At 43.8% G+C, this 16,968-nt stretch overlaps 1 protein-coding gene across 3 annotated transcripts in view; it reads right to left on the bottom strand.

The window, feature by feature from the left end:
* The window catches only part of CRHR2 (corticotropin releasing hormone receptor 2), a 130,693-nt gene that overhangs the window by 40,091 nt on the left and 73,634 nt on the right, over positions 1-16,968 (bottom strand). For all 3 annotated transcript variants that reach the window (XM_085226939.1, XM_010712320.4, XM_003206922.5), the window contains one exon: positions 10,820-10,926. In XM_085226939.1, the coding sequence (XP_085083065.1) occupies positions 10,820-10,926 (107 nt within the window). The remainder of the gene's footprint in view (positions 1-10,819; positions 10,927-16,968) is intronic.

Here is a 16,968-nt window from a genome sequence, read left to right as displayed (position 1 = left end):
TTTTAGGAATCAGCACCCACGTAATGCTGTCTCATTCCCTTCTGACACTCTGTGTGTGGCACAGCTGGTATGCACATGCTTTGACCAACTAAAAAGACTCACGTCTTAAGAGCTGATGGAGCAAGGTAGGACAATCTGCTGTTCCTCCCCAGTCACATTCCAACCCACTTCCCTGCCCTGGCACAGGTGAGAGGCAGGAATTGCTTTTGTGATGGTTGGGCCACTGTTCTGCCAGGGTAAATAGGTGGGATTTGAATGTACAACACTACTCTCAGGCTGAGACATGTATCATAGAATCATAGAACAAGTCAGGTCAGAAGGGACCTCAAAGATCATCCCTGCCAAGGGGTGCCAAGTCTGAATGTGCTGCAGGACTTCTCAGTGGTTCAGACGGTGAGGATACCCCAGACATGGAATAGTTATCTTTTTTCCTCTTTTGGTTTCTGTGTTTCTTTCTACTAACCAGTACTAGCACAAAAATCACAGTGTCCACAATGCAGTTCATAGCCAAGGGTAGGAAAAGCATGAGAGAGAAGCATGTCAGATTCAGGCTGGGCAGGGAGACACAGCAGGGTAGTGCAGTGTGTGGAGGCTGCAGTGCACAGCAGTGAGAACTGTAGCTGAGCCAACTGGTATATAAGGAAAAAGCTCCTGCCAGCCACCTGAACAAGCTTCTTTCGTGTGCAGGAACTGCTGGTGAGTATCAGCATGGCTATTTACGATGGATAAAGCACTGTGAGGGATACTGGCTGAGACAACGGTCCCCAGAGCCTGCCCATAAATTTTATTTGTGTAGTCGGATACCTAAGAGGTGGACAGAGGATGAAGGATTTGCAACACAACAAAGTGGAGAGCTGCAGTGCATCTGCTGTTTGGTAGAGGAACAAAGCCGACCCGTTCATAATTATCTCAGAGCCTGATGAAGAAACTCATAATTCTCAGAGTCATTTGTTCTCTTCCTGGCCCTTGGTAGGTAGAAGCAAGCTTAAACTTACACACCTTAATTTGCTTTGAAATACTGCTGCTATTCATAAAAATGACCTGTCCTGAAGACACAACAGTCTTCTGTGGGAATGGGTTCCACAGCTCCTTCCTCCATGATTAATTACCGGCTTCACTTTGCGGAATGAGAAAGCAAACAAGTCAGTGTTCCAGGAACAGCAATAACTGCCTTCACGGGCAGCCCTGAAAAGGAGCTCACATCATTACTGTGAGTAGGGGAAGGTGGAATTTGTGCTGTATGACAAGTTAGTGAATTGAACTCTTGTAAAGTCAGGTGAATGGCATGAATGCATTTCCTTGCAACTCAGAAGTTCTGAATTGAGGTGTTATTCTTACCTCAGCAGGGAGACACTGCAATCTGGAGTGTGGCAGTGACAGTATAAAGAAAATGATGTTTTCCTGATACAGGGAAGCCAAATAGTCATGAAAGGGAAGAAATGGGTGACTGAAATGATGCTTAGATACAACTGAAGCACTTCTGGGAAGAAATTGTGAATTACAGAGCCATTTTAAGTCCTCCAGACTAAAATACTGGATGACAGAAGGTTTCATCTTCATCTACATGTCAGGTATCACTGTTTCTGTCATTTCTGCCTGTTTACAGCCCTTGCTGCCCATGGAGGTGTGCAGCCCCCCTTCCAAGACCAGCAGCAGTAGATGCCATCCCAGTGAGCACAGAATCATGGAATGGTTTGGCCTGGAAAGGACCTTAAAGATCATCCAGTTCCAACCTTCTGCCATGGGCTGGTTGCCCCACAGCAGCTCAGTGCCCATGGCCCCATCCAACCTGCCTTTAAGAACCTCCAGGGATAGAGCATCCACAGCATCTCTAGGCAGGCACATCCCAGCGGAGACACCATGCACTGATGCTATGGATTTTCACTAAAAATCTTTCTCCTGTATTTTCTTAATCCTTCTCAGACAAAATGTGTTGGTCGAGACCTTGGCTGGGCTCTTCTCCTCACTCTTCCCTGGTGCATGGGTCCCAGGGTAGTAGGAAGGAGAAATGTTGGAGCAATTCAGTCAGAACAGATTCAAGGACTAAGGCCAAAACATAAAGACATTGGAACTTCCATATTCAGTCACACCAATGAGCCATGGAGGCTGAGGCTGTCAGCAAAAGGCAACGCTCCTGAGGTAGCACAGTTCACACAGCAATTTCACCTTTGGCTGTGCCTGAAAGGAGACTTTGGGCCTGACGTACCCCCTGAAATACAGCAAGCAAGCAATGCCAGAAAAGATGCATAGGTGACACCGAGCAAATGAGCAGGCAGAAGGAACAGGGCTTCCTTGGAAAGGAGAGAAAGATGATGAGCTTTCCAACGTGCAGGGAGGATACCACTTCCCACATAGACTGCTACTTAACTAGCAGCAGGTCTCTGTGCTGAACAGAGCCAGACAAGGTGATCCAGGAGCACACATCTCCCATTGCACACACACCACAGCGCCCCACAAAAGCATGAGCTTCAGCCCTACAGCAGAAACTTAGATGCAAAGAAGCAATTAAGGTGAAAGCAAACATAATTCTCATTGGCTCTCCTAGCTAGTAATCAAAAGCCAGGTGTATGGTGGGAAATTACACATAATGACCTCTTTATTTGATTTGAGAACAGATCGTGTTTCAAGCTCAAATGTCATTTTCTGACTTAATACCATACCCCTGGCATCCTGAATCGCTTGCTGCGCAGGATATCATAACTGGGCTTCCATAGCAGGAACAAGCTGCAAATGAAAAGCAAGGAAAACTCTCCTGCAGTTGGCTGAAGCCTGTGTCAGAAGTGGGCAGAGTTTCTGACTGTTCAAAGAGAAAAGCACACTCTGCTAATTATCTCAGTCAAATGATCTTAATTGCATGATGTGGTGTAGAAAGCAAAGAATCAGAAAATTCATTCTTTGGACTTGGGAAATGCTGAGAGCTGAAAAGGCAGGAAACTTATCCATTGTTCCCATACAGGTGATCTCCCTGATTCAGAAATGGAGGTCTACCAAATGCCTTATAGAACAGCACTGGTAAAACCCAGTGTAGCCTTTCTGTTGATTCATGCTTTTTCTTCTCACTCTATGCATACAGTGCTATTTTTTCCTTTGGGATGTTCAGAGCTACTATCGTCTGATTCAAAGCATGATACAAATAATTAACATTCGCAATCATCACAATGTGCCAGCATGGTTGAAAGCTAGCTGAATTAGTAGAATCATCTGCACAGAAATAATGCAAACGATAACTTTATTAAAGAAGCTTGGACACTTTCTACTAGTTCACATAGTATTCTATTAATAATGATGTTCAATTAAATGCCATCCTGAAGTCTGTCTGAAAACAGTTGGCATGAGAAATCTGCAAGCGCTTAGCTGGAGTCCTTCCCACTCCATGAGTGCCGAACAAGCAGGAAGGAAAACCATGGGCAATGCTAAAAAAAAAAGTATTTTTCCCCTTCAGTCTTTTTGAGTGCAGGCAAAGCTTGTAGACAATCCATAAATGGCACGGAGCAGGAGGAATACCTAACTGCACAGCTATTTCCCAGGCTGTCTGGGAATACGGGGTGTCTGTCACAGCCTATTTGTTTTCATCCACACGGAGCCCTCCCCTGAGGACCTCACGGTTTCCCCTGTGTGCTCATGTATATATTCTGGAATTCCTGCTGCTTACAAATGGGAAACGCAGCTGGAGAGGCTGGCAGGGAAAATGAGTTTCTTGGTGGCAGTTGCCTAGGGTAATATAAATATTCCCACATGAAACATGAGGGGCAGTTGCAAGGGAAGAAAGCCATGAAGCCTTATTTTGAGGGCAGGGGTTAGGGTTAGCAGCAACTTCCACCGGTGCTTAGGATGGGCACAGGCACTAAAAGGAAGCCACTGTGGAATTATCTGTGCTCCACTGAGCTTTTTCCAAACCCTATTTCTGCTTAAACACAGTGCACAAGGGATTCTGCTGGTAAGTCAAAATGGGAAAGCACTGATGTTCCTTGTGTTGGAAGGCTGCAGCCAAAGTACCCATGAGCAAGCTGAGAATGAACAGGATGGGTAACTATAAGGCACTACCACAGCCTGTGCAGAAGCTTCCTTGCAGGCCAAAATTTTTGTCTCCTCTCACACACTATCTTCAGATTAGCAGATGCTCATTAGCTAGCCACAGCCCTCTGAGGATGACACCTCAGTAGATACACAAAAGAAGCAAACTCCAAGGTGCTGATGCTGCTGTTCATGATCTCCTTGGCCTCATTTCCTACAAAACATGGTGTGGAATGCTTCATTATTGCCCAGGGAGGTGGTGGAGTCACCACAGTAGAAGAACTGTGGAGATACTGCACCTGAAGGACATGGTCAGTGGGCACGGTCAACAGTTAGGTCAACAGTTGGACTAGAAGATTTAAGAGGTCTTTTCCAACCTTAATGACTCCAAGATTCTATGATTAGAGTATCTGGCAAGGGAAGACCACATAAGATCATTCATAACTTGCTGTTTCCAAATACTCATTCCTGTGGTTGGCCTATGTTTGCTGGCCTCGTGCTGCTCAGTGCCTGCGGAATCATCGAATATCCTGAGTTGGACAGGTCTCCAAAGGATGTAGAAATGTTTCTCTGTTGTTCAGCCTGGGCACCTTCAGAGGAATCTGCTGCTTCCATAACACACAAAAGCAGCCTACACACTAGAAGGAGCATTCATTCCCTATTTAGGGGTGGCACATCTATTGACAAAACAATGCACCATAGAAGACTTTTTATTAGACAGAAGAGAAGGTGAGTAGGTGCTGAACACCTGCAGTAGAGTTTTTGTGGGATATAGATGTGTGTGCTTCCTTGGGTGAAAATGGAAATCAAACCTTTCAGTGGTTAAACACCTGCAGGTGCATTTTTTGTGAGTAGCTCTGACCATCCAGGCTTTAATACATTCTGATTCTCCTGCCCAGAAATGCTACAGGGTATGTTTCTTTTGGAAGAAAATGGCACTCTTGAGCATTATTCATGTCTAACAAAGAAAAAAAGAAAAAAAGAAAAAAAGAAAATAGAAAAAAAAAGAACTTACAGAGACCAAACTTTGCTCTCCTTATTCCTCTGAAATCTTGGAAAAGTTGCAAGATTTGCCCCACTGTTCCCAAAACCATTCCATCATCATTAATAGGAGAACAGAGCACAGACAAGTTTTAGCTCGTCATTCAACACAGTCTTGCACAGGGCACTTACACGACCAGGATTTGTACAGGTCTGTGCCCATCTCCAAAGACACCATCTTGTGGCTAAAATCTTGGTGATAGCAGAGATGCACTTCTGGGAGCACACTCCAAGCTCAGGATGGGAACTGGCCTCCAAACTCCAGGCAACCATTGAGTTAAAGACCTTCATAAATTCTTGAAACTCTAGTTTAACTGCAAGTTCATTTTTTCCTCCGTCACCTTGCTCCTGAACCTCTCTGCTCTCTCTAGGTTGGAAATCATCCAAAAATAACCACTCACAAGTCTATCCATAGAGTGTCTATGCTCATGTCCTCTTGCATCAGTCCTGCACATGATTGTACATAGCTCTCCTCTTTCTGATATTTATCCAACAGTCATGTACTTATAATCAGCAATCATATTCTTCGCCAGACTTCACATTGTTAGTCTATAGTATTATTATTTCAGGTACAGCTTATGAAACTTCCCACATCTTGAGAATATAGTTCTCTGGGGACACTTTTAATTACTCGTAATTATTCTAGGACATCAGGAGAGCTCTGCTTCTTTGTGATTTATTTAGGCTGTATACAAATGCCTAAGAAAGAAGTGATACAGATACAAGATGAGTAGGGAGTGATTAAGAGCAGTGGGAAGCAAAGACATTGGCCTAGGGCTAATCAGTAGGAAATGAGCTTCTGTCTTTTATCTGAGCCTCTGAGACAAGATACTTCAGATCATAGAATCATAGAACAATAGAATGTTTTGGTTGGAAGGGACCTCAAGGATCATCAGGTTCCAACCCCCCTGCCACAGATGGTTTCAAGCAGCACAGCACTTGATGTTTTGTACTCACAGAAGACCATCTGAATGCAAATGTGCTTATCTACAGAGCTCCATCGTTTTCATTCCTGTCTCACTTTGAGAACTCTCACACTTCAACACTACATGGTTGGACAGAGTGCTATCTTCAAATCCACAGCCATTACCATCCACCAAACACATACTCTTCAATCACCAGTATTTACTACAAAGTTTAAAAAATGCCCTGTACCTGAATGATCATTAAAAGCTTTGATATTCTAAGTAGCAAATAGAGCAGACTGAACAAGGGTAGGTGGAAAGTCTGAAACTGGAGGGCAAAACAGAGCATTAATGTGAATTTTAGTTGATGCCTTATCTTAGGACTTGCTATTTTTCCCTTGCTCCATGACAGAAAGGTACCCACAGCAGGACTGTATCTTACGTCTGGAGCCTACTTGCTCTGATCACATTGGATACCTCATGGCTTTTCAGTAGGAATTGCAGAGTTCACCTACCCATGATGATACATCATCAAGGCTCTGACAGCTCTCAGATCACTCTGCTCCATGAAATCACAGAACCACAGAATCATTAAGATTAGAAAAGACCTCTACAATCATCTTGTCCAACCACTCACCTATCACTAGTATTGCCCACTGACCACATCCTTCAGTGCCACATTTCCACAGCTCTTGAACACCTCCAGGGACAGCGAGTCCACCACCTCCCTGGGCAGCCTAAGCAGTGCCTCTATCTGTGAAGAATTTTTTTCCAAATGTCCAACCTGAACCTCTCCTAAGCACAACTTAAAGCCATCCCCTTTCACCCTATCACAAGCGATGCGAGAAAAGAGACCAACTCCCATCTCCCATCTTTTCAGAGAGCTATAGAGAGTGACCAGGTCTCTCCTGAGCCTCCTCCATTATCAACAATCCCAGTTCCCTCAACTGCTCTCCAGAAGATTTGTGCTCTAGACCCTTCCTCAACTGCACTGCCCTTCTTTGGGTAAGCTCTAGGACCTGTAGCAGTCTCACCAACTGTGTGCAAGAGTGAAGAACAGGAGAGTTGAAAGAAATGTGGAACAAGAGAAGATAGAAGACAATAGAGAGAAGACAATCAGCCCTGGGAGCTGATTAGAATTAAAAAAGAAAGGTGAATATGTTGCTGAAAGAAAAAAAGTAATAATTCAATCTGTCAGGAGAAAAAAAATGTGAGGTTTCAGTAACCTAGCTGTTATTCCAGAAAGAAAGGGCACACTGCCTTGCAAAATAAAAATTCAGGTGTCTTAAAGTGGAAATATAAAGCGGTAAATTAGGAAGAACAGGAAAGCAAAGTTTCCCTCACCACTTCAATTTACTTTCATTACTACCATGCTAGCAGAAAAAGTTGCTGTGGCTTTTATTTTTACAAAGCTGTCTTTATCCTGCAACCTGTGCAGGAGGACCTGTCATTTTCAATCTTCAATCTCCCGTTAAGTGCCATCCTTCTTTATTGGATTCAAAATGCAGCAGTGGCTTCGACATTTCCCAGAACAAACACACGTCTTCCAGTAGTTGGTGCTTCTGCTTCAGTCACCAATGCACAAGTAAAACATTTGGAAATCAAATCCAGCCAGTTCACTGCTGGCAATTGCCATCACTTTGTTTGATAACAAGAGATGAGTTTTACAAGGAACTCATACTCCACCTCGGAGAGGGATAAAACAGCATGCTAACAAGGAAAAAGGCAAGAGAAAGCTTTGGGTTTCTGCATTCTCAGCAACAGCAAAACAAACTATTAGTGAAAAGAAGCATTTCAATCCTTCTTTTCTTTCTTCCCTTTAGCTTGGTTGGTATTAACTTTAGCAGAGCTGCTCCTATGGAAAACTTCTCTAGTAGTGTGAGAATGTGATTATGTGGGAAGGTGAGCCCCACGTCAGCAGGAATTGCTTGTGTGCACCTGCGGGATGAATTAAACCTTTACTATTAATGAGGAGAACACACAACCCAGGAGGCTCACAGCAGTGCAGATGCATTTAACGACACCCTCTGAAGTGCACTGAGCAAATCTCTCCAGGTCCCGTGCTGGGGATCAGCACAGCTCTCCAGCACACCTGCCTTTATGCACAAATGCCTCATTTTCCCTTCTCAGCATATCTCTTCTTGCTCGTGTGCTTGCAGGTTTCGCTGTGCCTTGTAACAGCACGGCTGTTAGACTTTTAAGAGCACCTACATTTAGACCCTGAGGAAACACCCGTGACCTGGATCTTTAGAAGAAATTTCAGTGAATCATTCAATCATAATAATCTCCTCTCCCATGAGCTGGGCTTCACTTTTTGGTATTTAGGCGCTGAATGAAATGCTTACTTGCATATTTTTTATTACAGCGCCCAGGAAGAAGGCTTGTGACAGAGCTGTATTAAAAAAGGGTTAGAATAGGTCTTCCCAGTCGAAGGGAGTCCTTGGCTGAACCCTCCTCCTTTCTCAGCTGCTCTGGGGGCTCCTGATAACACAAAACAGATGGCAGCTGATTTCATTGCTTGCTTTTATGTCTGAGCTTTCTGCCCTTCAAAACATCTTTCAGTGTAAAATTCCCTGGGGTTTGGGACAGAACACTGCTAGTGTGAATGGAGGTCAGAAAGTGGCATAAGGAACTGAAGATGGAACTGGGGAAGAGATGAGCCAAGACACATTTGGAAGAAGAAGGACTACATCCAGCTGTGTAGTGCAACAGGTTGGGCTGGAGCAGCAACAGTGATGGAGCCACTCACCTCCAAAAGCACAGCACCCCTCTCACTGTTGTAACCAAAGCAACATTCCTTGCCACTCCTGCCATATACTAAACCTGCTCTTGAAACCTCCAGTGTGAGAGATCTCCCAGCCCTTCCAGCAGTTGTTTCCCAAGGCAGCAGGTGTTCTCCTATCTATTATTTGAGACGGGGTTGTCTTTGGGTCTCCATGTGCATTAACAAAGCAAAGGGCAAATCAAGCAGATGATGAGTGAGAAGCCTAAAACTATGCAGTTGTAGAATCTGAGCCTTCCTGGAGGTGTACTCCATCTTCACCCTCAGCAAGCACGATGAAGTAAGGATGATGGCAGAGTGGGCAGAGATATGGAAATGATAAATTTTCACTACGGAAATTCCAATATAAGAAATTATCAGACTTTGCCCTGAAGGTCTTCTAGTGTGCTGGTTTTCTTTAAGGCAGGAATTATCTACATTCCTGTTGTGCTGAGAGACATGCTTTAGAGGGAACTACTGGTGACAGGTGGATGGTTGGACTGGATGATCTTGTAGGTCTTATCCAACCTTGGTGATTCTATGATTCTCTCGTATCACCCAATTGGTAGATGCCTTCTTCTGGCCCAACTAAAGCAGAAAAAAAAAGCCCCAGATAACAAGACTCAATTATCAGAATGGATTTGTTCCTGGGACACTTCTAGAGGAAAGGGTGATAAAGACATACACAGCCTAGAAAACGTGTAGGGGAAAACAGTAATGCAGTCTGGACCGCCTTTACTGGAGCATCTTTTGTCTCATCTCTGCAGAGACTGAGATAGCTCATGCTGGCTAACACAGGTTGGAAAGTTCTATCAGAGCAATTGATTTTTCTTTTGCATGGTGCAATGGAAATGTAGAGAGACTGAATATCTTAATTCACAGCATGTATAGGGAGCTACTTAATTGCTGCAGTCCTTTTTCATGCTGCAAAATTTAAATCGTAAAATCAGAATTTAAATACCAGAAAAACAGTTTAAAAGAGATCAGTGAGGCGACTTCCAACAGAAGCTGGATATGTTGATCCAGGCTCATCTAATTGTTTCTGCATTTATTTACTTAAGCATTCATAAAAGATTCAGCAACAAAGCAGAGAATATAGTTGCAATTAATAATCTGCGTTCTTTATCCAGTGTGAATTAATTCAGGGCTCCAAGCATGATGGGAATTAGCACTATCTGCTAAGTGAAAAGGTTGAAGTGGAAGTTAAAACTGATGCATCAGAAATGTTCCCAGAGAATGTTTAAAGCTTTATTTTTTTTCTTCCCATGGGCACAGTTTATTCTGCTTATACACACTGGGGTGAAAGAAGATTCAACAAGACCATCCCTCCTCTTAGCACTGCTTAAGGGAAAGACTCAGTGTAAGCCTTTGGAGGGATGCTCCAGCCTAGGAAAGCAGCAATGTTTTCACTTTGGTCACTGTCTATCAGCATATCAGAGTCCTGGATGGGGTCTGATTGCACATTCCTAGACAAGGCCACACAAACAACATGGAAATATCCTTCAACCAGGTCACTCCCACTTGACCAGGAGAAGGGAAGCATTTCTACATGGTTTCAGTGACTGCATTCCTTGTTTCATGAGCACTTGCAGAGATAAAGGTCCTACAAAGATGCTCCCGTTGTTACTTAAGCAAAATTCCAAAATTCTTTAATGGAAGAAGAATTGAAATTAACCCAAATCAAAATTGAAAGCTTTAATTTCATCTCCCTGGGTCTAGATCTTGGCACTGTCTGCCAGGCAACACGAAACGCCTCATGTTATCACGCAGTGCCTTAGAAAACTTGCCCCCCAAATTTGCAACTCAGCACTCAAATCCCAGCTTCCCTTAAAGAAGCATTCCACGCTCAGTGAATTTTTTGCTGCATCAATAAATCATGTAGAGTCCTCTTCCTGAATAACAATAAGCTTCAGTTCTTAAGCATGGCAGCCACCATTACAGCTCATCCAGTGCAGCAACCATTGAAGACACATACAGGCTCCAGAGCAGGAAAGCCACAATCTTTCAAGATCATACACAAACTGGACAGTGTAATTAAAGGGCTTGAGTAACCCAGTAACACCCAACCAAGTTAGAAGCATGCAAACAGATTACTCACCTCAAGCACAAGAAAAGCATAAAGGCAACTATAAGGGCCCCTACTGATATACAGTGCCCCAGGTAGTTTATGATGAGGGCAATCTTGTAATGGTGTGCATACTTCCTCTGGAGGTAAAGAGATAACATGATTAAATCAGCATGACCCTCTGAGCACTGACATTAAGGAACAGTTAATCAGTTTAGGAAACAGTAATTACTTTTCTCGACATTCAAATGATATAACAGCCCCAGGCTGATGCCTACATACAAGCCAAACATGCTGCCCAGGCACAAAGTACACGCTTGGTTTCATTTCTGTTTGGGATTTATCCTGAATTTCTTACAAATCTCAGCAGAAAAATCACTTTTCCCTCGTTTTCCTCAATTTCCTTGAGATCTTTTATTTTCATCATCATGTGAAACTGCAAAACTTTGTATTTTTGGGATAACAAAGCTACCGAAGACACAGGCAATGATCTTCTCACAGCTGCAAAACATCAATACGTTATAGAATGTTCCTATGTTGGAGCCTACACAGTTACAAGGAGGCAGGTTATGCTACTTTCCCTCACACATGGCCTGATTTTCATATGGAAATGAATGGGTATGATGGGTGTGATTTTCATATAGAATGAATCAGTGAATCAGAAGAAGCCCTTTCCATATGAGCTGATTTTTCTTTGAAGAGCCTTCCTGCAAACTATGAGCCTTATTTTTCTCTGAGGGCAGAACAAGTGATACGGACTGCTACAGAGCTGGTGGGGACTTCTCAGGTTTGAGAACTTGATGAAACAGAGCTCTTGGTTTTAACAGGGTCCAACTATGTGGTAAAGTTACTGTATTAGAGTCTGTTTCTTAGGATGCTGAGGGCTTTATTGGTAGGTTCTTGATCCTGTAGATTGAAAAATAAGTACAAAGTGCTCCCACCTAAATCAGGGAACGATGCAATGTGGCCAAAATTTGACCTTGAAGTGAATGGAACGTCTTGTTTCTTTCCAGGTTAAGCATACTTTTCCCCATTTGGGATGTTCTCCTTCCTCAGAAAAGAAAGACCTAGAATCTAAATTTCCTTCCTTTTGATAAAGATACTGAACTAAAATCCTGCAAATAGCATCAATTTTCTAATTTCGGTTGAGCTCACTTTGTTTCATTTTTTTCTAGCCATTTCCCTTCACATTTTATTCCAGTCAGAGGAATTTGTCAGTGAATGGAAGTTTGGATGAAGCTACAACCAACAGCTGTAGTTAATCTGCACCATTGTCCTATGGAGATAGCATCTCCCAGTGTTCTGCCAGAGAGCGAGCCCTCTTGGAACCATTTCCACGCTGAAACCTGCCTGTATCTTCAGCTTATGGAGTAATGTGCTGTTTCTGGACTGAACTCAACCACGTAAGGTATTTTTAAGTCTATTATAAAATGCCCTAAAATAAACTTCCCAAGCACAGGCCCATTTTCTGAATAGCCTAGAGGAGGAAAGTGAAAAACCAACCATAACCCAAGACCTGAATTCCTGAATTAAGCTTTAAGTCACCAGGTCACCTCATGGAGGAAAACACATCCAACTGATGTGTCTGCCTGAAAAGCAATGCTGTGCTATTCAGTTCATGCTCTGGCAAAGTGGCTTGCTTAATTTTTTCCTGACTAATTGCTCATGTAGTGTTAGAAGTTTTCTAGAAACGGCAGTGCTTCTCCCAGACCAAGCATCTGCTGTGTGACACTGACCCTTCCATTGCTCCTTTGGCTCCTAACCTCTATTTTGACTTTACTTCAGTTTTAAGAAGGTATGGTTCAAAACATACAAAAAAAATTGACTGAAAAAAACCCCAGCAAATAATTAAGGTCCTCTTTGATATATGCATGTTGAAAGAAAAGCTGAATTTATTTATTTTCCCTTTGCTGACACAACCAAGGTTTCCTGAAGGCAAATTTGAATATCATAGAAACAAGAAGTGACTCTGTTCCTATGAAAAAAGAAGCTGACAGGGTTGCAAGATCACTTCCCACCAGCCTACATGCAATCTGCATCTCTGGTAGAAGTGGAGACAACACCTCTAGGGCTGAAAAAACACGTGCCCAGAATGAGCCACATTGGTCAAAGATGAGTTAATGTAAATACTTGCATAACTGTTCTGTCTTGAAGGCTGATGCATTTAAAATGCTAAGAAACTTCTACTGCTACACAATGTTCCTCTGCTTCCAGGAAGCTAGTGCACTACACTAAAATGCAGATTAAATCCTATTTGTGGTTTAGAAGGAGAGTCATTATCTTAGAAAGGAAATAGAAAAGGGGATGGCAAGGACACTGCTGGCAGTGGGCATGTCACTGGAGCTCTCTTCCACTCCATACCCCATGTCTGAAATCACACTGTGTCAGAGAGTGCTATCTGCCAGGTAAAATGAGGAAGTGCAGCTTTATTCTTTTACCTTGCATCAACTTCTCAAATTCAAGGCATTCTGGGCTTCCCAGCGTGAAGGAGTCATTCTATTCTCAAGACTTTCAGCTTTGCTAGGGTATCCCTGCCCAAGGAGGCTGTGGATGCCCCATCCCTGCAGGCATTCAAGGCCAGGCTGGATGTGGTTCTGGGCAGCCTGGTCTGCTGGTTGGTGACCCTGCACATAGCAGGGGTTGGAACTGGATGAGCATTGTGCTCCTTTTCAACCCAGGCCATTCTATGATTCTATAACTGTAAAAAAAGTTCCACATCAGTCATTTCAGATTTCCTTCTGTTGCTAGGATGACCTCATTACCAGTCCAGGGATGAGTTTGACCAGTTTGAATATACCATATCTCCTCTTTCAAGACTTTTGGAAGCAGAGTCATAGAATGACTGAGGTTGGAAAGGAGTTCTAGAGGCCAAGCAGGTTGCCCAGAACCACCTCGAGCAGGCTGCCCAGGACCTTGGCCAAACTAGGAGTGTATGTGTTACATGAGATGCTGCCCTAACACAAACTGGTGTTCTTTGGCTTCTACTATCATAGAATCACAGAATGGCCTGGGTTGAAAAGGACCACAACGATCATCTAGTTCCAACCCCCTGCTACGTGCAGGTTTGCTAACCAGCACACCAGGCTGCCCAGAGCCACATCCAGCCTGGCCTATTACTACTTCTGCTTTCTCTTAATACAGCTTTCCTTCTTCCTTCTATCTTCCCTGATGTCCAAAATAAGGGAGCCATCTCATCCTGTTGGACTGCTGTTCAGTGGCCAAGCAAAGCAGACTGCCTTGGGCTCCCAGCAGTCAGGGAAAGTGCAGTGCAAGGATAGTTCAATTCTTTCTGCAAAACAGTTGGAACAGGAATGACTCACTCCTCAAGGAGGCCTCTTTATTGCTCTCTTGGCTGCATAGGAGAGCTAGACGACTAGTTGGACCGAATGTGTAACTTCTGGACAATTAAAGATCAGCTGAGATGAATCATAACTCAACACCAAACAAGTGAATAGAAAGCCAGGCAAACTTTCACTGCTGTCAGACTGAGGGGAGAGGCAGCTGCCTCTGAGCTCACTGTTTTCCTGTTCTTGGCCAGCTGGAAGCTGGGTGGCTGTGCCTAACATGACTGTGGTCCTCAGCAGGATATGTTAACTTAGGTCCAGCATGGTGCTGATTCAGCAACACTTCTTCAAGCCTCCTCAAAAGAGCAGCAGAGCCAAATCCATAGCTGCCAAAGGCCACATAAACAAACCCATATTTCTTGATTTATAGCTCCTCATGAAGGCTGAGGCAGACTTTTTGCTGCTTGAGACTCTCATTTATCTTCTAACAAGAGCACAGATTTGTGCTAGATGCAGCAAGGATCTCTGATACAGGAGACTGCAAGCTAAGTAGAAGCTTTCCATTTATTACATGTTATGCCAAACAATCAGCTTCTGTACCTGATTTGGTTGCCTGGAGAAGGTGTTAACTGATCATTCAGTGGGTGGAATTCGGTCTGATATTGAGACATTTACATTGGGATATCTGTCCAAATCCGAACCAACGGCTGAAGCAAGGGCTGGAAACAGCTGTGGCACACACACAGGCATCCCTTGAGGTGCATGCAGGAGACTTTGTGCTTCCTTGTCAGTCCCAGCAACAAACCAACCTCAAATTGCTGCTGCTGAAGGACACCGTTATCCCAGAAGACCTGTGTCACAACTGCCAGATGGATGGAGATGCATTGGGGCATCTTAAACCACACTGCCTAGCTAACAGGGGAAGCTAAATTCAGCCCAGATGCCTATCTAGGAGCAAAACAGCCCCAGAGCATGATTTTATCAGCTATGGCCACAGGTTAAGCACTCATGTATGAATGCAGTATATCAGTGAATGTGTGCTTCAGGATCTTATGCCCCCTGGAACTGACCCAAAGCTGAAAAGAACTGCAGTTTTCTGTGGTATGGCCCCACGATTCCATTAAGCACGTAGCATTTGACACTGGGCTGATCCTGAGAATGCCTGTTCCTGTCCCCATGTATTATGTATTGATAGCTGCATCTGAAGTCCAGTTACAACCTTCCTTAGAATTCTGGTAAGCGCTCAAGCTTGAGACAAAACACATGGGGATACATCCTGAAGATATGTGGCATCTGCTGGGATCAGACAACAAACAACAGGCTCATGTCTGTGCCCAAATCTCACCTTTAACCAAAACTGAGGATTATGGAAATCCATATGGATTTTGCTGTCTTTATTTGTTTTGAGGTCACAAAGCAACTCAAGTATTCATCTGCAATGTTGAGCATTATGCAGAGATTTAGAAAATATTCACAAATATTAAAATTTGTAAAGCCTGTCACCAATCTTTAAAGGTCTAGTAAATGAATTTTTAAGCTTTTGCAAACAGGGGTGGAGGGAACATCTGCACTTTCCTCTGTTTAAGGAACGTGCTACTTAAGAATCCTTAAACTATCACCATAGCTGCAAAGTTTTTAAAAGCAAAAACAGAGCTAATGTCAGCTCAGGTTTCCTGAGCTAACCACCAAAAACATGCTTAGCCTTTGCCTGGCTCTTTACCCCATTCCCTAACTCAGCACTAACTCAGCCTCACTCAACCCCCAGTGCTGCTCATTGATAAGAGACTCAATTCACAGCACTGAAAATCCTCCTCAGTCAGAGCTACCATGGGCTGCCCCCTCCATCCCAGCAACCTCTTCCCTCCCACTGTGTGCCTTGTCCCCAAAATTCCTGCAATACTGCAATATGATGGTTCAGGGAACTGAGCCAGCTGGAAAAGCACAAAGCAAGTAAGGGTTTTCCATTTCAGTGGAAGGTAACTGTAAGGATGGGCTGAACTGGAGCAGTCCCAAAGTGGTTCAGCTTGAGGTGTCATGGTGCCCTCTCCACTATGCCAGACAACCTTGAATGCTTATCAGTCCTGAAGGAGAATAGTTATTTTCTAGTGCATTCCTCTTACTTTCTTGAAGCCCCTAGCTTTTTTGGGGGGTGGATTCCACCTCGCCAGTGAATGAGTGGGTACTCCTTAGCACCTGCTGTGTAGCTACCTGCTTTCTCATTCATCTGAGAAAACCCGCATTCAGCAACATGGATTTTATGGGACAGGTGTCAAGCCACATTACGACTGTTCTGGGTGCAGACAGTCCTGAGACTGAAATCTGGATTAGTTCTGCAAGCAACGTGCAGTAGGCAAAACCTTGTCTTCATCCTCTGTTTGAACCTGGCATGGCACAACTCTTATGACAAAAGAGTGCAAAGAAGCCCAAAACATAAATAGGTCTGAGCTGCTGGGCTTGGCCACCCTTGGCAAAGAGACAGGACAAAGCCTAAATGTGCCCGTGTGCCCCACCACAGAATCAAAAGAAGAAGGGAAAGAGAACATGGCACGGAAGGATAAAAGGTTTAAGCTGTGTGAGGATGAATGCCTGTGATGTGTCCAAAAGAAGGTGACATCCGACAAAAAAAAGGACTTTGCATAATTGCCTGTAGCTTTTCTGAAGGAGCTTACCCCTGCATGTTAAGTTGATTCTGTAAACTCCTATATAATGTCAGGCTGGCTCAGTCTTTTAAAGACAGCTGGAACTTGAGTTTGCTTTTTATGTATTTTTCTTCTGCCTCTCCTTTACATATTTGCCTTAGGGAAAATGGCATTGAGATCTGGAAAGGCCAGTTGTGGATGAGACTTCAGAACTGGCGTATAGGGAGTGGAATCAGCTGATGAAAGCTTACATTTCACT

Source organism: Meleagris gallopavo, chromosome 6 (assembly GCF_905368555.1).
Source record: "Meleagris gallopavo chromosome 6, MGAL_WU_HG_1.1, whole genome shotgun sequence".
Taxonomy (NCBI): domain Eukaryota; kingdom Metazoa; phylum Chordata; class Aves; order Galliformes; family Phasianidae; genus Meleagris; species Meleagris gallopavo.
Note: the sequence above shows the minus strand (reverse complement) of the source record. Positions and strands in the feature narration are given on the sequence as shown.